Here is a 26802-nt window from a genome sequence, read left to right on the forward strand (position 1 = left end):
TGCTAACTGACCTGACTGTTCTCTATTGTTAATAACAGACATTTGATGTAAAGAGGAGACATGTTGTGAGGTTTGTTAAGGTTTATTCGTCAGAGCTTTGCTGATAAAAATGTAAAAACAACAGTAGACATGAGGTTGGTGTGAAAATAGCTCAACAGACCGCAGGATTGTTCTCTAGTATGTGGCACAGAGTGGCCTCAAGACCTTTCACTAAGTATATAGAAATATATATACTATACAAAATCCACATAGTGTTGTTTCACAGGGGCCTGTATGCATTTTCAAACTTCAGAGCAAATTCATTCTTTACTTGTTTATAGAAGTTGAGACAAACAACAGCACACGTTTGACTCTTTGGCTTTGCTGGATGGATTTACCGTCCACAGTGGAAAGTAAAACCCTCCGTGTGTTTGACAGCCTGCAGCTTGATACCAATCAGAATCAGTTTCTATATGTGTTTGGAGCGAGATCAGGGCTTTGGCGTACTTCAACACTGAAGATCAGGACTGTGAGAAGAGAGCAGGTTAGTGCCACACTTATAAGTTTAACACGTGAACAGACTGGCTGATGGAGACAACGAAGCGTTTCTGTGATTGAGACAGGCTGGTGACAGGAAATATAACGAAAACTAATCATGAGATCATTCCTGACAAAACATTAGACACTATCAAATAATCACTGACGGGAAACTAGGACAAGAACACAGACAACGTTAACAGACAGTGTTTGATCATGAAAGTACATCAGAAGGTTGATTTTCTTTACATACTGACAGTATTGTGCGCATGTTAGCTTTTGAACCTGTATTTCTGCACTGTTGATCCTGTGTACCACTGATAAGAGTTCAGGGTTGGCTACATAAAACTAAAGGATTTAAGTTGTATGGAAGCAAAACTTAAACTTCTACACAGGCTTTTAGATATTTTCAGACATGTGACCTCGGTTTCTTGGACAGTGACCACTCAAAGTTCCTCTAATCCATCTCCTTTTCCTCTGATTGGAGGGTGATCATAAATCCTGGATGTCCATGAAGACAAACTCACACAAACACTTGAAATCAAACAGTGGGACGGCTACGAAATAAAACTACAATAAATTAATGCAAAAATATGGCCCAAGTAACATGACCAGATTTTTTTGTTTCAATCGTTGGAATTCCACATTGAATAGAAAGATCTTTCATAAAAAGTTATAAAATAAATAAGCACTCTTTCCCTTTGAGTTTTGAGTAATAAAAAAGTTGCACAGCGTGCAGGCCCGAGAGGAGGAAGAGTTATTGTTGGAGAACCTTTTCTTTTTATTACTTCTCCTCCTCGTCTTTGGCCTTTGCGGTGGAGATCACACACACATGCTGAAGGGTCATGTGACCCGCTCAGAGTGGGCAGTGTGAGCACAGCAGCAGGTCCTCAGTACACCCAGTTGACCGGGACCCACTGGGGCTCGTTGCACAGTGTGTCCACAGCGGCCTGTAACGTCTCGAAGGCCTTGTCCAAGTTGTCGTTGACGATGGTCAGGTCGAAGTAGTGGTTGTACGCCCTCTGGATTCGGGCGCTCTCATCCACAGTTTTCTTCAGGTCCACGTCCTGGGGCACACAGGACATGACAGGTGAGGATGAAAGATGTACAAACAATCACACAAGCCTTCTCAAGGCCAAGAGGACGACCAGCCTAACATCTCTAACTATGACTGGCTACTTGCTTCTTCAGAGGCAGGACAGTTTGGACTGTTACAATAAGCCAGCTCTCTTAACATCTAAACGTAGCTCCTTCTCTTTTGATGGTACTTCAAATTTTGGAAAAGTTAACATTGGTCATATTATGCTTTCATTAGACAGTTGCTTAAGAGAAGAATCATCAATCCATCAGAAAATTTCCAGAAAACTCCTGAAAACTGCCTTAACTGTCAAAATTTACACTATGGTTGTATTGGCCCATTGCCAATAAATGTTTTTTTAAGTCGTTTGGACTGTGTGCCTAACTCAGGGGTCTGCAACCTTTACTATCAAAGGAGCCATAAAATCTACTTTACAATTAAGACATCGCAGTGTATAAAATTCAATACACAGTTAAAATATATCACCTGATTCTCTAAAGAAAAAGTTTTTAAATTCATGAAACTGTGGAACTAGAAAAAGAAGACTTGAATTTGTAACATATTGATAATTTCACTGAACTCATTTTTTGGTTGCTAATGTCTTGCTACATATCAAGCAAGTATATTCAGCCCACATGTAGGTAGTTAAATGAATCCATCTACACAGAATTAAAATTTTTATTTACTTCCAGGTTTATCTTTTTGTTGATCCACTTATCTTACCAGGGGTTGTAGAAGCCCGTAACGTAATAAATGACCAATAATGTAATCAAAGTCCTGAACCTATAACACAATAACTTTCACTGGAATTTATCAATAATTAGATTCATAATCATAAAAAAAATATGTAGTCATAACTCTCTCTCTTTTTACTGTAAAGGGCTGCTGAACGCAGAAGTGGTCTTTAAGAGATGTTTGCCAAAGAAGAGTTGATGTGTTTTTCAATGTAGAAAGTAATTTAAATTTGATTTTTTTTCTTTTTTTGAATGTTTGACTGTAAGAAAAGGGAGCAGTAATCCTCATTATTTTTGTGCTCAGGTTAAATATGTTCAATTCTATTGTTCTATTGTTTAGTTCAGGATCTAAAGTTGTTGAGACCAGAACTCAATTTTGATTTAAGGAACAACTGTTACAGAGTTTTAGTAAAGATTGCATTTTTCATGACAAAAATTAGTACTTTATTGAGGCACTAACTGATATGCTATACACTGTTACGGTAAGTTATTGTGTTATTCGCCTCTAACATTGTCAAAAAGAGCAAATGTATTACACTCTTGGCTGGTTATTACGTTACCGGCTCAGTTATTACATTTTCAAAGTTTTTTTTTTGCATCAGGCCCATACCGTGATAACCAGCCAATAATGTAATATGTAATTACGTTATTGGTCAAAAGTTATTATGTTACAGGTTCCGGACTTTGATTGCGTTATTGGTCAGTTATTATGTTATGGGCCTTTTGCAATTTAAAAAGGCCAAATTTATTACGTTATGGGTCGTTATTACGTTATGGGCTTCGACAGGGGTCTAAAACTTGAGGTTAGCCTCAGGTGCTGGGACAGTAGGTGGGCTGATGATGTTGTAGGAGGTGAAGGAGAGAGATGGCAGGCTTTATTGCATAATGTGATGCAAATTTAATTTAACAAAATGTTTAATCACGATTTCATTTAGTGTCACTGTCATTAATCATCTTTCAGTATATTTTTTCAAAGCTATGAGGAGCCACTGCAAAGAAGTCAAAGAGCTGCATGAGGCTCCAGAGCCGCAGGTTGCAGACCCCTGGCCGAAGTTAGCAAATACTTTTTTTTAAAGAACTTTAAATGAGCAACATTTTTCAGTACCAAAAGACTTGCATGTTGCTAATCTGGTAATGCAATGTGACAAATAACTACGTATTTTCTCTAAACTTGATTGTTCACATTTACTTCATGCTTCTATTAACTTTTTTATAGCTCAAGCAGAAGTCGAAGAAACTTTTGCGTGAAGTTTTAAAACAACTTAAGATGGTTCTTGATGGCCGCCTCTGTCAGCTTGTGAGTTTGGATGTGTGAATGTTTAACCGTGTGTCAGGGGTTTGCTTTACTGGGTCATTCAGTGTCTCTGATCTGACCTCCATTTGTGTGTGTCTCCATATGCAGTGGGTTGTGTACGTACCGTCAGTTGCTTGGTTGTGATGCCTGCGTCCACCACAGCTTTGTGCATGCCCTTAAGAGTGTCAAAATCTGGTGCTGCGATGAATACCACGTAAGGCATGAACTCTGCCGTCTTCAGCACCTTCAGAGCCTGAGGAGAGGGACAGGAGGTAAAACAAGAATCTGATCTGTCGATAACCAAGGCCCCTCAACAATAACACAGGAAATTTAAACCTTATCTGAACCTTTTCTTACCTGTGGGTTGACGTCCAGGATGCAGGTGCGTCCTGTTCCCACCACCTCATGGATGGACTCGATCTTTGTGCCGTACAGGTTACCGTCGTACTCCCCGTGCTCAAGGAACCGCCCGGCTTTCACATCCACCTCCATCTCCGTCCTCGTGGTGAAGTGGTAGGAGTTGCCATCCAGCTCCTCATCACGGGGCCGCCGAGAAGTGTCTAAAAAATGAGTAAGCTGATGTCTGAACGGGTTTGAGGAGCGACTGGGTTTTAAAATATGGGAAAACCAAGCATGACATACAGGGTATGGTGGTGCCAAAGCGTGTGGGGTGGAGGACCATGAGTCGGTTTTTCAGGCTGCGTCGGCCCACGCCCTGAGCACCGATCAGCACCAGTGTCTTCCTCTGGAATGCAGGAACCTTCGCCACTTCTTCGTAGATCATCAGCTCATGTCTGTCGAACTCTGTACAAGCACAGAAGTAAAAATTAACAAATGGCAGAGAGCGACTCTGAAGGTGTGTGATTAAAGCAGGAAACGCTGTGTGACCTGCATTCTTGGCTGTCAGGTACATCATTTTCTTTTTCTTCTTTCCAGCAATAGTTCCACACAGGATCCCTACAAAACAGTGAAGCAGATGTTGTTACAGCATTTAGCCAGAAGGGGGCAGGGTCAGACCAATTTCTGAGCGGCTTCCGGCCATAAATCAGTTTCCAGTAATGAAAGTGAAAGAGCAGAAATGACAAGTTTGACAGAGCTCTAGTTCACGGTGTTAAGGGTAATAAATTAAATGTTAGTGTTGCTTAAGGGGGAAAAAGGAGTCTATGAATGAACATACCTGATCCATCAAAGTCTCGAGGGACAAAAGCTTTCCTCTTCTCTTCCAGGAACTGACTGGGGATCAGTCCTGTAGCGCCTCCCACCACATGGCACGCCTGGGTAAGATCAGAGAACAGCTCAGTGTAGATGTAGAGCTACACTTGGATGTGTCTGTTTTTTTTTTTTTTATTTCCTTTAAGATCTTAAATGTGGTTTTCAAAGCTCACCTGCCACCAGTTGGGATCCTCTCTGTTGACAATCTGAAGGATGTCGCCTCTCTTAAAGGCCATTCCTGCCTCTCGACATGGGATCAGGTTGTCATTGGCTGGGTTGTAGTCAAAGTACGGCCGCACATGAACCTGTGACAACAAAACCAAACTTTAGCCTTGTCTGGAAATACCTGACATGCTTATGGCTGCAAGAAAGCTTGTTTTTAATAAAAAATATTGTGGACAAAGCATGGAGATGAACTCAAAACTAGAAAACAAAAGAGACTCCAGCTCAGCATGAGGTCTCACACACTGGCACAGTAACAGTGGCTCATTCACACCCTCTACAACCAGCGTCCCACACTGCACCCCATGCAGCTGTTCACGCTGCGCCAACAACAGTGCAGGCTGCTGCCAGAGAGGGTGAGTGCCCAGACCGGAGTATTAGATTAAACAAGCAGCCAAAGGAAGCAATAAAAACCACCAGTAAAATATGGTGTGAGTGCAGCGCGCCTGGAGCCACAGGGCAGGATGTGAGTGTGCATTATATCTCAATCAGTTTTTACTGCACTTCATTCGATTTAAGCACAAGCTTCTCCAGGTCTGAGGACGCACCATTACTTCAAGTTTTCTTTAAATACAGAGCAAAAAAACATCTGAAAACTGAATGAATTTATTATAAATATCATAAAAATAACTGTCATGATCATGTGATGGAGCGAGATTACCAGAAGTGTGTGTGTGTGAGAGTGAGCAGGAGAGTTAGTATGACCTAGTTAACATGTGGAGTGTTATTAATAGGGCTTCCAGGGTTCAGATTCCTGTGCAGGGGATTGTGGGAGGGCCTTCAGACAGATCACCAGCCCTGCACCGCTGCCCAGCATCTGCCGCACGTTACATAAGTGTGCACGCTCGTGCTTACATTTCACTGGGTGTGTGTCACTGAGTGTGTGTGTGTGTGTTTACCTGGGGGGGTGCCGGAGCGTCTCGGTAGCTCGGGAGGATTTTTAGCGTGATCCCTCCACTGCAGTCTTTGAGCATCTCCTGCAGCTCGGTCGGGTTGTTGCCGACCTCCTTTCCATTCACTTCTTTGATGATGTCACCCACGTGTAGCAGACCCTGCCTGTCAATCATACCGCCATGGAGGATTCGAGCGATGACGAGATCCTCTTTTTCCACTCGAAATGTCACGCCCTGAGGGACAGGACACAGACAGTGGTGTTTATCCTCTGCAACCTTCATAAATATGTGCACACACTTATTTAGTTCATCTTCACTCACTTTGCTTCAGTCCTGGCTTCCACTGACACACTTCATTACTGGGTCATTTGTGTACACAAGCACTTCCCTCACACACACACACACACACACACACACACACACACACACACAGCTGTCTATATATACATCTTCCTCCACTCACCAGTGGCTCTCCAGCCTTCTTCCGGATGCCAATCATGCGCACAGCATCAGCCTGCATGAGAGCGCTGTTCACCGCTGCATCATTGGGTATCTCGGTCGGGGGTGGGACTTCGTAGCACTTGGAGGCAACCATGTCATGTGCCTCCAAAAGAGACTGGAGGGCAGAGGAGGACAGTCAGAGTGAGACAGATGATCTGATGCTGATGTTTTGAGGAAAGAAAAGGCACATTGTTCCTTTCACTTGTTAAATATTGAAGTCAAAACACACGAAATGCAAATGATTAAAGTGAAGTTCTCTCCGTGCTTTTGCTGTCATGTAATTTCTCAGATAGGCTCAGTTAGGATTCCAAAACAAGTTCAAGCTTTATATCATCAAACTGAGGTGAAAGACAACTGTAAAACCAAGCTGCAATGGCACTCGCTGAATCAAACCTGTTAATGGAATTTCCTCTAGAATAATGTTAGACATTTATTAACACTTTAAAAATTAACACATACATGAAAGGAAGGAACTCAGTTGAGATCAGATGACTCAACTTCTAGTTTGCTTTATGAGGGAAGTTTTCTGACTCTATGATGCTTCTTCACTTCTCTTTACCCCGACTCCCAAAAAAGTTGGGCCACTCCGCAGATGTTTTTATTTTTTTAAATTTGTGGATGCAGGGACAAAGTGATTTCTCTGTAGATTTCCATGACAACATCAGTGTCTGTTTTTTAATGAAGGGCTTAAGTCATCGGCCCTGTCCTCTCTAATGTGCAAAGATTTCACCAGAATCCCTAAACCTTTCCCTCTGTCTTAAATTCTCTGTGGGATTATTATTCCTGAATTGCAGAACTATTTCCTCACCCAGTCTCTCAGAGAGTGAGGAGCCCTCTTCCCATCTTCCCTCTGAGAGATTTAACCTCCACAACGCTTTTTTTCTCAGTCATGTGACTAACTTGTAGTAAATTAATCTGAGACAAGCAATAGTCCTGATGTTTGTTTAGTGTTACTCAGTGTTTTCGGTGCTCCTGTGCCAACTGTCTTTATAACTTGTTGCTGGCATCAAATCTTAAAATCAGTATGTGCTTAAAAATGTTATCAGACCAGCCATCATAAAAATGAGAAAACTACCCAACATCATGAAGTATGTTAACCCTGGTTCTTTGTTTCTCAGATGTTTTCCCAGGCTTCAGTATTTCTGGACAAGAGTGAGGAGTTTTAAACTAATTTCCTGTATTTTTTCCCAAATTTCAGATGGAAAACTGGAATTCTCAGGAAAGCCAGAAATTTAACAAAATGATAAACAAACACTGAAACACATTTTTCTATCCAGTAACAACGATAAATAACTATTATTTGTCATTCAAAAAGAATTATGTAATAATTACTATTTTTTCTGCTTATTTTGTAAAACACTTCATTTGAGAATTCAATTGTAAAAACAATAATTATATTTAAGCGTTAAATATATCATTTTGATTAAGGAGGCTCCAACATCATGGATTATATATATATATATATATATATATATATATATATATATATATATATATATATATATATATATATATATATATATATATATATATATATAAATATATATATATATATATAAATATATATATACATATAATATTTATGGGTTTCAATTATTTGAAAAACACTAAAAGATGTTTTGATCAACATTTTAAACACTGTTTTTTAAGAACTGTGGTTTATTAACTGCACTGACTTTTATTAGCATTTAAATATAACCCTAAATTCGTAGCCACTTCTCATGCTGCCTGGTTGAAATAAATTTTACGTAAAAAAAAAAAAAATACAAATTGATGTTGTGAAGTAGGGTATACAAAGACAGCTGTTTAACAAACAACATTTTGTGTGTATTTGCTTGATTGTGAAGAAGAATAAATGTCGCTTTTGGAGTGTGAGTACAAAAAAATGTCATCACCTCCTTCAGCAAATTGAGTTTAAAAAGCAGCCAAACTAATCATCTAATGGCCCAAATCCTAAATATGGATTACCAACAAAAAGTAATCGATTAATAAATCTGTTGCTCACTGTTTACCCACATTCACCCAATGACTTTCATCACAGCCCTTTATTTTGACTTGATGCCACCCCTCTTAAAATATCGTTCCAATCATTACTGTTTGAAATGTTTTGATAGAAAAAGTAAGTTTTCACACTCTTACTCTCACTGCTGGTGCAAAATCTCTTTCCTTCCATCTCTCTGTCTGCCTCTCTCGCTCGCTCAGTAGGTCAAAAGGGTCTTATCCTTCAGCTTACAGCACAAAGAGCTCTGATTGGTGCAGAGGCCCAGCGATAGTCTCGCTACTATTGGACGAGGCGGTTTAAAGCCCCCGGTAGCTCCAAGGATAAAGGTTAATGTTCTACTGATGCATGAGGACTGGATCTGAAACATCAGCTCTGTGCTTCTGTGACTACAGTCAAAACAACGGATCCCCAAGCTGAATTTAAAGTTTGCTGTACCGTAAACTTTCACAGCAAAACAAACAAACATTTCAACCATACAGACAAAAATCTGGCCACAAATTTCAGAGGTGTTAAAAATGGTGACAGTTGTATGACACTAACTGATCTGTTAAGAAACTCACTTTAAAGGAAACATACGTCCATTAATGACCTCTTCTTTATCTTTTCGTGAAAGAGACATAACTCTAATTTCTCCACCTCACCTGGAAGTGCGGCTCCTTGAGGATCCTGGACAGCTCCGCCGCGCTGTCGTCTTTGACCTTCAGGTTGCTGATGTCGCCCAGGATCTCGGTCACCAGCTCCATGTTGTTGTCCTGCACCGCCTCCAGCTTTGGCTCATCCAGCTGCTCTTGAGCCTGGTGCAGGCAGAAGTTCAGAGAGGGAAGATGTGAGCAGACGGTTAAGGTGTGTCTGAGTGTTGTGCTTAGGTTTTATTTCATGAAGTGAATGAACAGTATTGTTGTGTTGGAGCGACTGCAGACTTGATGTCAGGTTTTAAATTCAGGGAAAAGTTGATTTATTATTTACTTTGTTTCTTTTTTCCTGCGAACAAGCCGTCTACCTGATGTTTCAGAGAGAAGTTAGAGGAGTATTTGTTTGTTTAGTCATCTGCTGTGTCTCTATCTTCTGTCTTGTGGGAGGCAGTTGAATGGTGGAAAATGACAACAGCTTGTCTAGCAGGAGCTACAGCTGTCCTCTATCTGAACCCAACGCTCTCTTCACTTCTGACAGCAGTGAAGAGGTGTTTCAGAGCAAACAGACACAGTGTGAAACATACACTCTGAGTAAAAAGGCTTATATGAGCAAAAATACACAGAAACTGACTTAATGTTTGCATTATTGAATCCAAACAGATGCACTGAGCATCATGTGCGAGTCAAAGTTTACTGTACTTCAGCCCCTCAGCAACTGCAAGCAACACCAGAGCTGGGTAACAGTTAGTCCACTCGCTGCCACTCATCCTGAGCTGTGTCTGTATAAATGTGTGTTAACTAAACAAAAAAACATACCACAGGGCTCTCCATGATGCCACGCAGGAAGAGCAGGTCGATGTCTTTGGCGCCTGTGGAGGTGGGAGCCTCAGCGACATTATCCAACTCCTGCTGCATGGCTGGACGGACGGGGTGAGAATCAAAGGTGCAGACATAGACAAAGAGTGAAAGATAAGAGCAGTTAGCCAGGTGTGACAGTCAGACGACACATAAACACACACATGACAGCGATAAAGTCTTCCACCTGCTTAAAGGGAAAGGAGTCAAGTTTGATGTTTTCTGTCTCACATCTGCTAAAAACATAAAAACATGTAACATGTGATGTGTAATGATGTGTGCATTTATGGGGGGTTATCAGGCCACTTCTGATTGTTATTATTATTATTATTATTAATAATTTTTTTATTTTTGTTTACTTCTTGTTTTCTTTCGTCAAGCACTTTGTGTTATCACTGGTGTGCATGAAAAGTGCTTTATAAATAAAGTTTGGCTGATTGATTGATAATGTAATGATAGAGGACTTTTTTCTCTACATGTTTCTGCCATGTGTTCAGTCTTTTCACTCCCTCTGTAAAAGTTCCACCAAATCACACTTTCAGGAAAATCTAAAATATTAAATTGAAGCTCTACCTGGAGGCACAAAGGGAAGAGAATCTCAGTCCTGACATAGACCTCAAATAGACCTTCATGAAATTTGTATGGGTAAAAATCCAGGATTCAAGTGTTATTTTAGAGTGTCTTGAATACTAACTTTGACCTTTTTTATGCACCTCGTGGACAGAGAAAAAAGGAGAGGTATGGGCTGTCAGTATCATCAAGCTAACGCCCCTAATGCCAGGGTCTCAAAGCCCGTGTAAGCCCATCTAAGACAGTAAAATCCCTAGGAACGTGTGGTTCTATGTGTGTGTATGTGTGTGTGTGTTTCTCTGCGTTATATACTTAAACAGGTAGTAAACATGTCCAGTCAGCACTTGTACCCAGTGGATATACTCCATGACCTCTGTGGAGCGCTCTGCTAGCCTTTTATTATCTGTAACCTTGGCTCAGGTCCTTTGGTTCTTTGTCACACAGTCGTACTTGAATTCTTCAGTCTGCTCTTTAGATGTAAGTGGCACATGCTAAATTACTACTTTGAAGAAATACGACACATGATGACAGTGTTGTTGTCTGTGGTGTTGTGTGAAACGGGATAAGTGCACTATTAAGGTGTAAAGTAACTTTCTCTTGAATTGACACCCATGAAAAATTCACATGTGACCAGTATAAGGTATCAGATTTAAAAACATCAAATTCACAAATATATGGGTTTAAAATGCAATATCTGTCTATTATGAAATGTTACTGAATAATTGTTAAAGCAGGTTTTAATATAATATAAAATCTAGGACATATTGCATTTGTGATTAAAAAATAACTCATAAGTTAGAATATTAATTCAAAATACATCTCTTTTATCAAGCCTGGTTGGATTTCCAATCCAAAATTAATGTGTTTCTGCATCTAAAACTGAGCCTCGTTTAAAATTCCAATATTTTTTTAGACTGCTGCGCAAAAAAATTCTAACATCAGATAAACTCAAGCTTGACAGGGCTATTTTTTATCATCTACTATCTATCCATCATATATTCACTCTGTCACACAGGTGCATGATTAAAAGAGAGACAGACTGGTGAAAATACACTCTGTCTCACAATATAGAGGAAACTTCACCGTGGCTTGATAAGCAAAGAGCACAGACAGACTGCATAAAGAGCAGGCTCTGTGAAAAACAAACCTTAAATATTTATGATCTGCTTAAAAAAAGAACAAATAGGGGAGGGAGGTTAAAACTGCCTCGCAGACTCTTTAATCTAATCTTAAAGTGATACACTTGATGCATGAATTGCTTAGAAATACAATCCATGACTCGGCTCCGGTTTGGAATTTGTATGAACCAGTTGGTAGTTCCCCTGAGGACTCCACACCAAGAATAAACAAAAAGTCTCAAAAATTTGCTGTAAATGCTGTAATATCCACACTAACACTAAAATTTAAAATCTTTTTCTAAAATGATTCATCCCTATCCTGTTTTTGTCAAAGAAAGAAAGAAAGTGACTAAAAGACACTTACCCTTTCACTGTCTGACCCGTGAAATGTATCTGAGCTGACATCATCTGACAACAAAACTTTAAAAATGTACAAAAATAAACACTCACATCTGGATCCCTCCTTGCGTCTGAGTTTCTGCGCTCTCTGTGTTGACCTTTATGCACTTGGTCAGCTCACTGTGTCACTGTGTCCTCAACCACAGGAATGTTTGCTCATCTGTCACCCCTCCCCAGCTGCATGCACTTCTGTGTACATAACTCATGCTAACAGAAAACCTAGAGGTGGTTTTTCCATGCAGTGAGAGATTGGAGACCCACTAAAGCCTCCTCACTAAAGACTCTGTAATCCCATAAAATATGGCATGGAGATACAACCAACCACCTACCAGCCTCACGCTAAGCCTGGCCTGAAGAAGTAGTCAAAGCTCCAGCGTACAGCTGGCCAGTAACTGTGGAGCAGTTCATTCATCTACATAATGAATCATCCTGCTTACCTGCTCTTAATTCCTCCCTCTGGGTCGTCTGCAGTCTCTCTCACCATCTAACCACCGCCCTCTGTATGTTCACCCACCAGCATGAGGTGTGCAGTGAATGCCAATGCAGGGACTGTCTGCTTAATAATTCCTAACTCTGTTTCTCAACAAATGCAACTCAAATCCCACGAGAAAAGGACCTGGCATCCTGGATTTAAAGTTGTATTATTATTTTCAAGCTTACAGGAAGAAGATCAGAGGAGCACAGAAGTAACATCACTACTGACAAAGTGTGTTTCAGTGTATTTTCTCAGTAGCGCAGGTAAAGATTTGAAGTGCCTCAGGGGGAAAATATGCAACTCTTACAGCAAGCAGTGATTTCATCCAGAGGCACCCCAGGGAGTTTAGATCCTAGGGCTTACGTGGTGAGATTGATAAGTAGGCAAACCACATTAAAAAAAAAAATCAAAACTTAATGTACTGATTCAGCTTTCTCACTCGAACATTTCCCGATTTAAAGTTCACACAAACAGGCTAGCTAGAGAAGTGTGACAAGTTAGCTTAAATGAAAAGAAGAACTTTCAAATAATTGGTTAAAATGTTCAGTAAAAGTGACTTGAGGTGGGCAGCTAAAAGAAGAATAAACAATTTGAAGCAACAAAAAGGATGAAGAATTGACGCTTTGAACAACTAGCTAAAAACAAAACAGTTTGAAGTGTTAGCATTAAGCAGGCAACAGTGAAATAAAAAGCTAATAGGAAAACAGTTTACACAGCTGCCTCAGAGTTATTGAAACACTTTCAGACTGCTAAAATGGTTAGCAACAAGTGTGCTAAAATAACTGACACCAAAATACATCAGTAAATTTTTATCTAGAACAGCCTGAAGTGTTATCAACAAGTGAGTAGGAAAAGCTAATCATGAGTTAGCCAAAGTTTAGTGAGTGAACATTTTTGAAAAGTGCTTTTTAAATGGATAAACTAACTGTTTAAATAGTTAGCATCACATATGCAATGTGCTCGCTAAAAGTGATAGCTAAACAGATTTAGTTAGCCAAACAAAAAGTGATTAAACTGTTTAAAACATTTCTGAGGAGGCTACTAAAGTTAGCAATATGCAGTAAAACAGAAGAAACTACTAGGTACTAAAGTTTGATAGAAAGTGTGCTAACAAAACTGACACCAAAATACATCAGAGTTTTATCAAGAAACAGCCTAAAGTGCTGATAACAAGTGAGCAGGAAAAAGCTAATCATTAGTTAGACAAAGTTTAGTGAGTGACAGTTTTTGAAAAGTACTTTTTAAATAGATATACTAACTGTCTAAATGGTTAGCATAACATATGCTAATGTGCTAGCTGAACAGATTTAGTTAGCCAAACAAATAGTGGTTAAATTGTTTAAAACTTTACTGAGAAGGCTACTAAAGTTAGCAATAAGCAGTAAACCAGTATAAACTGACTAAATTTACAGATTTCTAGTTGTTTGAATTTACTTGGACCATTACCACAGAGGTAATTAAGTTTGTTAGAAAGTGCTGCGAGATATCATCATGTAGGCTACTAGCCATCAGATCATCTACAGCCTAAAATAGCTTACAATATATAAACATTTTTACTCCCTAACCTCACTCTAAAGTTTTTCTCTGGCTGTCCCTTTCTCTGACACGCAAAAATCAGACTCTTCAGTTTCTCTATGTTTATCCACACACAGCACACCTCTCCCTCCTCCTTTCCTCACCTCCAGATGTATTTGGCTCCTGGGCGGATTGCACGGCAGAGGGCCCTTCTACGCCAGGTTGTCCCGGGGATGTCATCTCCTCCTCCTCCCGTACCCCATTGGGACAGGCATCCTCCATTGCTGTGACCATCGCCAAGCCCTCCTTCTTCCTCCCTGTATCCACAAGTATGCTACAGCTAACCACTAGTAAACCACCAGCAGCTCAGCAACTATGTCCTCTGTCCTCCAATCGTCTCGTCTGGCACTGCTGACCCTCTAAACTCCCAAAAAAGACAGAGAAAGGGAGAGTAAGGAGGAGAGAAAAGAGAGACAGGGGATTGAGGACAGCGAATAAGAGATGCAAAGAGACACAAAGAGGGCGACAATAGAGTGGGATTAAGATCAGGGGATATTAAAAAACCAGGAGGGAAAGAGGAGCAGAGAGGACGAGGAGGGATGAAGGGCAGAAATTTAAGAAGAAAGGATGTGGCTGATGTGAAGATAAGTTCAGGGGGACAGGCATGAAGTGAGGCAGAGAGAGGTAGAAAGCTGGATCTCATACACAGATGTGGACATGAGTTCAATGCTTGTCAGTCCCCTCCCTCCTCTCTGGTTTTAATACCTTCCCATCCCAACCCTCACCCCTCCTCTCTGCTGATAACACACATACACACTCACATAATCCCACAATCCTCTCCTGCTGTTGGGAGCTTGCTTGAGTACCCCTCCTCTTGTTTCCCCTGACCCCACCCAAAGCTGAGTTGCCCCACTTGTCTAGACAGGGAGAGACACACACACACGCTTACACTCAAACACATACACACCATCTGAATGTGTCATTATGTAAGTAATCTTACATAAGTAAGTGTTACTGAAGGGGGCCTGACCCTACATTCCCACTCTTTTCCTCCTCCTTTCTCTCATTTACACCACTCATGCTTTGGACACCCCGCTGCAGGAATGTGCAGAAACTCTCAGCGTGTGCAGATTGTGTTCGTGCACATTCGCCCAGCAGTCGTCCACCTCCTTAAAGCAGCATGAACTCACCAAATAGGAGATTTTTCTCTCTCTCATTTTTCTCTCTGGACTTCCTCCCTCTTTAAAGTAATGTGCCCTCACCACCTTTCTTATTGCTAAGTCAGTAAACTTAAGGTGCTGACTGGATTATGCACATTTTGAGGCTGCAAATTAAATAGCTCAATACCTGAGCCCTGGTAGTTTTGGGCCTTGGGATTCATTTGTATTAAAATGCTGGACTTAGCTAAATCTCTGTGCAGAATAAATGCATATGCATTTTAAACCAAGGCAGGAGGAAATAAATCACATGGACAACCTATGCTGTAGCAGCTGGATGAGGCAAAGGAAAGCTTTGGCCTGAATGCATGAGCATGGTGATACTGTAAGGCAGATCAGCAGGTTATTTAAAGGTTTATCTTCGAGGGCCACATCTACAATCATCATATCAGAGCTGCCGTGCTGGTCTGCTGGCATCAATTAAGGGCATGAGTCAGAACCAGAGGCAACAGAAAACCTGCTGTTCTTCAAAAAACTGTAAAAGCCATGCAGCAGTGTTTTGGTCGCCCCTCTTGTTGCTGATACAGCTCCACCTTTTCAGCATCCATTAAGCTCCTCCCACAGCATCACAGCTGTGCAAGGAGCAGATCTGTGGGATTTAATCCGCCCCGCCTCTCCCTGCACCCTATCCTCACCAGGACAAATCAACCCCTCCCCCAGCCCGGGACATGGGATTTTAATCCGGTCACAAAAGCACGAGATTACAGAATCTCTCTATCTCCCTCTCTTGCCATATCCAGTGTTGAAGCATCACTGCGGGAGAGTGGCTGGCTGAACCGCCGGATTCTGCAGTTATGTTCTTTAGTTAATGAGGCTGAAATGTCAAACTCTTCTTCTGCCCTAGTTTCTCAGTAAGCAAACAATATTTTGGAACGTCCTAAACTCTTGTAGTGTTTTTATATGACTTTGAATAGAAGGTAAAGGACCAAAAGAGCTAAATTCACCTCAGCTTGGTAAACACGTGTGGCTAATTTCTAAAATGTCAGTTTAAGTGTTACTCTTTAAAAGACAAGAGCTCTGTAAGTTTTAATTAGTAGACATGGAGAAAATATTTTCATTAGGGATGCACGATATTATTGGCACAATATCAGTATCCGCTGATAAAAGCTTAAAAACACGTTAATCGGTATCTGCAGATATGAAAATTTCTGCCGATATGCACAGCCGATAAGGTGCTATTCAGTTAGGATTATTATTATTTTCCATCTGAAAAATAAGCTCCTTAAATAAAATGTAGCACTTCATTTATTTGCACTGCAGAACTCTGTGTCTGTCACCAGGTTGTTACAGTAGCTCTAAAATAATCAAATGCAACTTGGTTATGTTTAAAAATGCATTGTACATTTAAAGTTCATGTGATCTAAAGAAATTATTTTTCTGTATTTCCATACTGAATGTCTTGAGTTTGAAAAAATAATACATTTCTTATTTATGGTAAAATCAAATGTTTTTTGTCTTGTTTTATGTGTGTTTCTTAAACAAATAAGACCGTCACAATAAGAGTAATATATAAATTCCAGTACAGGATAGACTTAGCTTTCTTTACAGTGAAAAAAACAAACAAACTTGTGATTATCAGTATCAGTATTGGCCAAAAGGGGTTTCGATATATCGGCATATCGGATATCGGCAAAAATCCAATATCGTGCATCCCTAATTTTCATTCATTTGAATCCAGAAATCAGGGTTGGAAGGGAGCCAGGTTGTTTTCCCATTTGGTGGTTAGGAATGATATAGAGGTGTCTGTGCATGGAATTACTTTACAATTTAGAGGTGATTTTTTATTTATTCATGTTTTTTTTTACTATTTTTATTATTATTATTATTATTATTATTATTATTATTATTATTATTATTATTATTAATAATAATAATAATAATAATAATAATAATAGTAATAATAATAGTAATAATAATAATAAAAATATTTTTACTTTTCTTTTTTTACATTGTTTTTTTTTACATCTATTTATTTGAGTTTTTACATTTCAGAATTTCTTCAATTAATTTCAATGTGTTATATTTGTATGAATTTAGTACATTGTTGGCTATAATGATTGTGGGTTCAATAACAGATTTCAATTGATGGTCCTGTAGGATCTGATCTCTCCCAACCACGTATCCCAGGTTTTTAGTATTCAATTAAATAAATTGGTTATTAGAAAAGATGTGGTCGAGGTGGGTGATTCCATCTTGGGGGCATGTTTGAAAGTAGATAAAGGTGCTGCTCAATTTGAATCAAGGTTGTGCCAAATTAGAGTGTATCTGCACAGGGGGAGAAATGATTCAGTGATTTTGTTGGTTTTCCATCAGGCTATCAGAGTTGTGTTAATTGTTATGTATTCGCAGTAGTTACGTTTTTGGATTGGTTGGGGTAGATTGATTGACTTATCAAATTCCAGGTCGTCAGAGGCCAAGAAGCACTCTGAACTGATCTCATAGTAAAACAAATGGCTGATGATTGACCTATAAGCACACTACTGTATAAAAATAGTGCTGACAGATGTGTTTTTCTGCTGGTTAAAGCCTGGTAACTGAAAACATTAGGGTCTTTGATTCATGGTTACTGACATTAAATCTCCTAAATTGATAGTAGCATGGCCCTCTGAGTCCAGAGAAAGTAGTTTCAAGCGTGTAATCCACTTGGAAATACACAGATAAACAGGGAAACAAGCTGCTTCCGTACTTCCTTAAAGTTCGGGTTTCTTTGGAGGCACTGAACTGCCAGTCTTTGCTTCAAAGTCTGGCATTCTTCCCGGTAGACTAAAAAATCATGTCAGCAAGCAGAAAACATTTTCCTCAGGGCTTTGTGAAAGTTGTGTTTACCTGTGCCAGTCACTGTAGCCCAGCCCCCGTCCTACTGGCTGCTCATCAGTCAACTGTGAAGACCTAGAGACAGGAAGAGAAGTGAGAGTCTGTGAAACTTATCTTTTCCTCCAAAATATTCAGCTCTCCTGCACACCCGTTTTCATCATTCTTTACACACAGTCTGACTTTAACATTCAGACACATACTCCTGCTTTTCCTTTCGCACACACAATGATTTTTTTCCCGGTGGTTTATCAGTTTCATCTATCTATGCCACCCCTGACACTTGCGAGATAGCAGTCTTGTCCGCAGACTGAGGATGTTGTTCTCTCAGGCTGATGCACGGAGTCACCCAGGACAATTCATTGTCCTCTGCTATCCCAGGATGCCTGCATCATCAGCTGGCACCGTGCTGCAGCCATAGTAAGAGGCCACAATTCACTGAGAGTAATGACGGAGCAGTATGCATTCATTCAGTACCTCAGAGACTTTCTCCTCACTTTCGCTGGAAAAGTCAAGCTCATGCACACACTCCCTCTGAATGTGCACAATCCAAAACCGGTGTGTATATCAGAAAATGAGGCTTATAAATTGATACTGGCTCATGGATTGAATATGTATATCATTGTAAGGGATGGTTTATATGGCAAAGTAGACGTAATACTTTGTGTGGGAAGCAGTGTGCGTTAACAATACAACTCTATGCTTTGCAAATGTAGACCAAAAACATTAATTATTGTCTCATGTTATTGAATTCAGCATTTATTTATGTTTAGTTGTGTTAAATTTTTGGAGTTAACCCTTAAAGCCATGGTCTATTTTTTGGATCTCCACTAGAAAAACGGCACACATGAATTGAAGCATGAATTGATAAGAATAACACATCTTGATTTCACAGTTGAATATTGACTGATTTAACTTCAAGCCTTGTAGACGTGTAATAAAATTAAATTATCATAAATTTCCTAACAAAATCAGAAAAGGAAAAAAAAAGCACTGCAGAATGACAGGCCTGGTATGATGATGAAATAAAAATAAATATGAATCCTCTCTTCCATGAATCTCACACAAAATAAAGTGCAGAATTGTGAATAAGACCGAATTCCTGGCTCAACCACTGAAATATTTCAACATGTCAAGCACACTTTTTTATAAAATTAAAAATAAATACTATGGGAACATAAATTTATATAGAAATTGTATAAAAATCTTGCTGATCTCTCATCAGTAAAAAAACACAAACTTAAGTAAATGCATACAAAAATGCTTTTTTTTAATTGGAGCCTTTGGGATTTGAAAATTGCATTGTCTTACATTGCAGTGTCGATTTAAATTTGATTAATTGTTCAGCCCTGGTTCTTGCCAAAAGTATCAATGTGATAATGCAAAAAAATATCACAATATTTAAAGACAAAGAACAGATGTAAAATTTAGGTGCTTGGTCTGTATTCTTTTAACTGTGTCACATAGTCTTGATTGAACAATATCTTCAAACTTAAAATCTAATTTAAAAAAGAGGTGCTCTAATCAAATCTCACCAGCTCTAGTTCACTGATATCAGAACCATCTAAGCATGAACACTGATCAAAAAGTTAAAGGCTTCAAAGTCAGTAAGAAAACATTTGCAAGTCATTTGTGACCATGCTTCAGCACCAAAACCTTTGACACCTCATGTACTCCATTATCTATCCATTCAAAGTGACTCTGTGTGTGAACGGAAAGGACCTTCTATGACCCGGCTGTACTGTATTAAAATCATCAACCATCCAGTGGAACCGTCCTGTCTAGCGGCTCTAAACCCATTCATGCTGCTCTGAGCAGCTATTGTGTGATGAACCATTAGAAAATGCAAGCCAGCAGGAAAAAAAACAATGAAATGGTGTAATTACAAATAACTGATGGCTGCAATCACCCACAAAACAATAGATTATCACTCCTGCATGCTTCATTTCGTTCAGCCTCTCTTTCCCTACATCCTTTCTCATGCCCAGAGGAAAAGGATGGAGGAGCTGCAAGAAAGCGTGTAATAATAAGTGAGAATGTAGGATAGTTGGAGATACGATTATCTATGACACAATAACGTATCAGAGGACATGATAGCATACTGTACCATACCTCATGATATGGTGCGCTGTATGATGTGATAGGTCAGGCAAGGATGGTGTGCACCAGTACAGTGAGGCATGATGCAACGTGATATGATGTATGTAAAACATGGTACAGGATCATAGGATATTATACGATATCACATGATAAAAATTAGTGCTGCACGATTTGGGGAAAAAGTGCGATTTGCGATTAGGTGGACAATATTGCGATTGCGATTGTGCTTGCGATTTAATAAAAACAGTTGTGTCATGATGAGTTTACAGACTTGCTTGGTTATCATGGAGAAAAATCTGGATTGCATGTGCTGACATTGCGATTGCGATTGTGATATCTTCTATTGCGATTACGTAATTGCATGTGCTGACATTGCGATTGCAATTGCGATAATCGTGCAGCCCTAATAAAAATTTTGAATGATACTGTAAGTAGTGTGGAATAAAATACTTTGTGATAGGTTCTGATATTGTTTGATACTGTAAGATTTTATACAATAAGATACTGTACCATACCGTACAATGAGACACAATGTGATGTTATATGTAAATACAACAGTATTTGATACAATGGAATGACCTTCTTCCACTTATCATGATAACTTTAATTCTTTAATGAGGTTGTCTTCTGATGAACTGACCAACTGTGAGACATTCATATTATATCACAGTCATGTATACTTAATCATAATATCCTGAAGACCACTTAATATTTCTCTTAAGTAGGGATGTAACGATACACTTAACTCGTGATTTGTTTGGATTTCAGATCCTGGGTTAACAATGCAATTTTATCACAACTTGTTAACAGAATGTGCTTGCAGACCAAATATGACTGAAAAAGATTATTTTAACTGCAAAACAGAAACCATGAAATGAATGCAAAATATAAACAAACACTCACACATATATATTTAAATGTATAAAAACTACAAAATATATTTCTCTTATTTCTAACAAATTTGAGAGCATTCCCTTTATATTTATCTGAGGTAGGGTAAACTGTGCAAAACAAAGTTTGTCCTTTTCTTAAAAGTGCAAGTGAAATTATATTTTAGGTTGAATAAAAAAACACAACTTAAAAAAAGTGATGTATTAAACAAATCTCACATCAAAATTACCAAATGAATAATACAAAGACACAATATTCTGCTCCTGGTTTAGGATTCACATGGTATTTCTAAGGAAAAGCAGCCCTTTGCTGTTCAAATAGGTCATCATTTAAATATATTTAACATACTTGTATCGATTTCTAACTGTCTTGCAATGCAGTTGCTCATAAACAAAGCACAGGATAGCTTTCAATAATTTATCCACAAAGTTGTAGGACAGTAAGTTGAAGTTGAAAGAGATTCATAAATCCCAATATTTGAAACCAGGGATGCGATAAGTGAATACTCGAGTAAGGAAGACAATATTAAATTCATTATTATTATATAAATATTACATCCAATATTTTGTCCAAACCCTACAAGATAAAAATAAGAGCAAGTATGAAATGCTCAAACAATCTGAACACTCCTGTGGACACACCCAGGGGGAGGCTTTACTGTTGCTTTAACCTTTGACCCTAAGCCCCTGTCTATGTTACGTTGTGCTTACTTAAAATAAAATGCCAAAATATGAACTTTAGGATAACAACACACGACAAAAGTCTCTTATTTGTGTGTTATCTATTTTTCAAATGCTCAAACAAGGGATTCTTCTCTCATTATGCCAAAGCTAATTGGTTCCTAATTGTGTGAGAGGAAAACAAAGGAAGAGAGTGAAAATGAACAAGGGGTCGATTCATTACACAACACAGATTACAATCAGGCTCAGCATGCTTATTGGATGTGAAAGATATCCTCTGGAAGAATGTTAATGGAGGAAAAAGCCACCATGGCAAATCCTTGTCAAATCATCCACACGAAGGAGCAGAAGCTGGGCCAGGCCAATCAAAACGGTCTGAGCAGAGAGGGGGAGAAAGCAGGTAGAAAGGGTCACGCAAGATGGTTTAAAAGCAGGTAGGAAGAGTGGGGAGAAATCCAAATGAGTCCAAGAAGGAATGAAGAATAGATAACAAGAATGGAAGAGAAAGAAAGAGGAATCCTGAAAGATTAGGCAGAGTTGTGGGCAAAGCCTCTCAAGTCTGTGGAGGATAAGAAGACGAGAGGGTGCACATGAAAAGTCTCAACAAACTGCCGGGTAATTTTACTCTCTGCCATGACAGCTGCCCGAAAGACTTTCTGATCATACAAGAATATATGATGAGTTTGTTTGTTGCCTTCATTTAAAAGTTTTGACCATCACTGACTCCTCTTGGGACAGCAGGGGAGAAAAACCCACAGGAAGTGGTAATCTGCGATCCCAGCTGCCATTGGCTGCTGCACAGTCAACAAACGTCCTCCGAGTGCCCTCACATTCAGATGATGCACAGCTCATGGACGGGGATTAAAGAGGGATCACAGGGTTTGTTTTTGTACAAAACATCGATGCACATGTAAGTGTGCACGTACAACTACACACTATTAAAAGCACAGACAAACATCAGCCAGCTCTGTGCCCCTTTAATTCCCCCAGTTGTTGTCACGCTAGCAGGAAATCTCATTCTACGTCACAGTCAGGGTCTCAGTGAGCATATTTTGTGAATTTATGGTCTCAGACCTGCTAATATGATGCACAGTCAGGTAGAAAACTATGGTAGCCAATGTATTTTTTAGCTCAGTCTTTTATTTTGGGTATTTTTCTGTGGTATCTTTAGACCTCTGTATGCATCTTTGAACCTGCAGCCTTCTCCCCCTAATGGAGCTCTTTGTATCTCTGCAGCACGTTTGCTATTGTCAGATTCTGTTCAGCAGGGAGTCATCTGAGAGACAACATCCAGACCACATCCATACTCTCCTCTTTTCTCTTCCCTAATAAAAACACACTCTCTGCTCAGCTGTGCACAGCAGAGCCGGGGGGCACGGCAGGGTTCTCGGATCAGCCATCACTCTCAGTTCCTCTCGATGACTTGAGAATCACAAAAGAGGCCAGAAGATGAGTCCAGATGTCACTTGATTGGCTGACTCCAGGGGAAGCAGCGAGCAATTAGCAAACCTTCCTGTGAAGTGAGCTGCAGCGCTTTCACTGCAAGACACCATCATAGCAGCAGGAGCCACAGACACACAACCCATTCAGTATGATGTGTGTGTTTGTGGAGTTACATGTGTTAGGACACAACCCCCTGATAGCCAACCTAGTCCTGTCCTGCCCTTACCCATCACCCTCTGCCTCTAGACAAACTCTATGTAGGTCACTCCCTGCGTTCACACAGCCACTCATATAAGAGGATTACTCTGCTGGACCCAAGATGGCCATCTCTGCAGATCAATATCTGCAGAATATTCACAGTTATCATATTTCCTCTCCCTTCTTCTCTCTATTATTCCAGCTCTCCAGAACCCCGTCTGTGGACAGTTGATGCAATCCGCCCTGTGTCTCTAAATCTACCACAAATAATAAGAGTTGACTTTGTGCTGATTCATGCTTACCTCTAGACTTAACACTGCAGTCTAAATTACCACCGTATAACACAAAGACATCAATTGTTGCATCGCCGCACTTTCCCAGCATCACCAGAAATGACCTCATTCTCCTCCCGCTGATGTTCCAGCTGGTAGGATATCTGTGCTTTACCACACAGCATGGGATGGTACAATTACAAGCAGCTCGTCAAAACGCCACTGAACGTGCAGCAATCTTAATAATGAGCACCTCGTGACATAATCTGAGGCGCCACATGGCCGTCTGTGTCTGCTTTTTCTCAGCTTTTCTTCCTCCCCAGCATCCTGCTCCTGATCATTAGTATGAAGGAGATAGGAGAGGAAAGGGAGGGGGGGGGGCAAAGTGATGCAACAGCACTTCACTGCAAAGTTTAAAAAAGAGAGAAATGGTGTTGTGTGATGGTGGATGAAGAAAACTTGATGTGAAAGGAGCGAGGGAGGAAGAGATTAGGACAAGAGACAGATCTGAATGAATTTTCACAGCGAGTTTGCCTTCCTCTTTGTTCACTCCGTCATATTTGAAATACTGGCAAAGAATGTGAATACATGCAAAGATATACAGCGGTATCATAGAGCTGCTCCAGAAGAAATCAATGAGACTTTAAAATGAGTTGGTGCGCAAACATGATGATGACCTCAAATAAACGCACTGCAGATGATTTTTCAGTTGCTTGTTTTAGTGAATGCACATTCAGCTACAACCAACCGCTCCACTTTTTCAAAGTTGTTTAAACCCATAGAATAACATCAGCCTTTTCTAAGATTAAATACTACATTTTTTCAGTACATATGATATCAAAAAAAGTTTTGTAAATACTCGTCTTTAGATTTATTTTTCCCACCAAACACTTCAAAAACTAAACAAAGCAGCAAACCTCTGGATTGCAGAAGCAACAACCTGCACAGGTTTGACATTTTAGATTGAAAAAGTACAGAACAATCCACACCTCACAAAATATTTGGCCATTGTTAATCTCATGATCTACTTATCAGTGAATCATTGCAGCATATGAGCTCATTTTCCTCATCTCTGTTGTGCTCAATCAGTTTAGATCAAATCACTTCTATTAATATGTCTCCTTATGTAGTTATTCAATATAAAACTGATCAGTCATACATAAATATTAGCTGTCTTATTTGATATGCAGTTATTATGCTATAGCATTGTTGAGCTTTGCTGATGCTGCAAACAGCAGGATACTCATCTTATTCCTGCCTATTTAAGACTATTACAGTAAATTCTCCCTGTGTGGATCATGTAGCTGTGTATTTTCTAGAGTAGGGAGGAGCAGCCTGGTGAAGGGAGGGCTGATTGTAGGTGTGTAGATGACAGCCCTCTGATACATGTGTTGTTCATAGCCAGGAGACTTAAGTCACTCAAGTGTGTGTGTGCATATGTGCATACATGTGCGTGTGTGTGTGTCTTTATCTCTCTCCAGCTCAACCCCTCCTTCCTCTTTTCTGTAACATCCCTCTCATATTAATAATGGAAAAGTAAGAGCCTCTGAGTGCAGGATTAGATCTCTGAATGACTCACTGACAACTCTCGTGCGTTCCAACATTTGGGAGCGGTGTGTAACTTGAAATTCATGTTTCCTTTTGCCCTGCTGGGGGAAGGAAGGGAGATGTAAATGCAGGCTTAGCGGTCGAACTTTGGGCCTTACTTTTCCACTTAAGCAGAACAGTAAAGGTCATCCTAGATCCTGACTCAGAAGACTTACTGGATATCTATACTCAGGGACTTTCCTCTTATGCACTAAAATGCTTCAGTCTGATTCCCTTTCCTGCTATTGTTCCTCCGATTACATTCAACAAATCTGATTCTGATGTCGTAATAAGATTGCAACAAAAGCAGAAAGACCTCTAAACCCTGGTTTGAATGCAACAAGATCCATACTGTCTCTCTCAGATGTCTGTTGGCCTGTGTCAACTCCCTGGAAAGAGTCCCAAAGGATGTTGCGTATGTGCATGGGCTTCCCCAATCACGTGCAGCGAGGCTAAACAGCTTATAAACCTTGCCAAGTGACCCCGTGCTCCTCTGTGCAAGAAGGAGCAAAGATTCATTGAGAGCTGCACAGTCTGTTGTGATCTGTAAGTGGTTTTACGTTTCGATTAAGTGCTCACACAAAGTGGCTTTGACATCATGTCAGTGCATTATTATTACACAGTGCACTTACATCTCAGTGGAGGGCAAATCATAAAAATCAATAGGAGCGTCTGGCTGCCAAGTCCCCTCTCCGCTTTCATTAAGCATCAGCTCATGCAAATGAAGCTTTGTTTGGCCTGCATCTGTTCTGAAAGTTTCTCCAAACAAGAAAATCTGTCCAACAGACTAAAGCTGGTGATTTTTTTTCTATAGTATGGCTTGATGTTACAGTAGAGGCGCGTTTACGGTGTATCATCGGCTCAACCCCCCTTACTGCTTGGACATGGTCTAACATTTCTGAACCTTGGTGTGTTCAACCCTCTCATCCAGTCAGAACTATTACCTGCTGCTCTGAAATCAAGTCTCGCCGGTCATGGATCGATGCCACGACTACAACCGTGCGCCAAATCCGTGCGTCTCGTCCGTGCGCCAGATCCGTGCCAAACGCTCGCTTGACCAGACAACTCTACATTCACACCGATCTCACCACACGTGCGGCCATTTTTTGTTACCCATCCGAGCCATTGTGGCGTGCGCACACTTACGTTTACAACCCATCCGCTGGGCTCTACCTCATGATATACAGAGGACAGAGAAAAAGACACATCCAGCTCCACAACAGACGCCCGACGCGAGCTGATATCGGACTAAATCCTGTTCTCACAGCACAGCGGGCTTTTCAGGGGGCAAACCTCCCCCTCTGTCAAACTCTCCTGCGCCTCAAACACGGTAAAGTGTCTTTGTCTGCCGATTGAATGCCGGAGGATGAATGAATTCAAGCTCTCCTCACCACAAACAACACCACGAGACGACACTTACCTGTGAAACGTGCGTGTGAGTTCTCGTTGGTCCAACGACTGTCCCGGTTGGACATTCAAGCCCCCCTCAGCTGTCTGTCCTGGTCCCGCAGCAGACTACCAGAGAACACGACGCCAATCAAACCGTCAAGCCCCGCCTCGGCCACTGACGTCATATGATAACAACCA

The 26802-nt window shown here is 40.2% G+C and overlaps 1 protein-coding gene across 4 annotated transcripts; it reads right to left on the reverse strand.

The window, feature by feature from the left end:
- Nucleotides 1–72: 72 nt before the first annotated feature.
- Nucleotides 73–26779, reverse strand: pals2b (protein associated with LIN7 2, MAGUK p55 family member b). 4 transcript variants are annotated; one of them, XM_074686533.1, is made up of 14 exons: nucleotides 26636–26779; nucleotides 18060–18122; nucleotides 14181–14435; nucleotides 9901–10001; nucleotides 9094–9246; nucleotides 6413–6565; nucleotides 5956–6183; nucleotides 5008–5139; nucleotides 4800–4896; nucleotides 4511–4579; nucleotides 4265–4426; nucleotides 3980–4182; nucleotides 3747–3875; nucleotides 73–1583 (listed from the first exon to the last, which is right to left on the reverse strand). In XM_074686533.1, the coding sequence occupies exons 3-14, from the start codon at nucleotides 14308–14310 to the stop codon at nucleotides 1407–1409; spliced, it is 1734 nt and encodes a 577-aa protein (XP_074542634.1). In that variant the 5' UTR covers nucleotides 14311–14435; nucleotides 18060–18122; nucleotides 26636–26779; the 3' UTR covers nucleotides 73–1406. The 4 variants fall into 4 exon arrangements, with proteins under 4 accessions (XP_074542634.1, XP_074542635.1, XP_074542637.1 ...); XM_074686534.1 differs by lacking the exon at nucleotides 26636–26779 and adding an exon at nucleotides 26160–26333; XM_074686536.1 differs by lacking the exon at nucleotides 14181–14435.
- Between the last annotated feature and the right edge of the window lie 23 nt (nucleotides 26780–26802).

Source organism: Halichoeres trimaculatus, unplaced genomic scaffold (assembly GCF_033239565.1).
Source record: "Halichoeres trimaculatus isolate MK-OKI-2021-1 unplaced genomic scaffold, fHalTri1.1 fHalTri1_scaffold_14, whole genome shotgun sequence".
Taxonomy (NCBI): domain Eukaryota; kingdom Metazoa; phylum Chordata; class Actinopteri; order Labriformes; family Labridae; genus Halichoeres; species Halichoeres trimaculatus.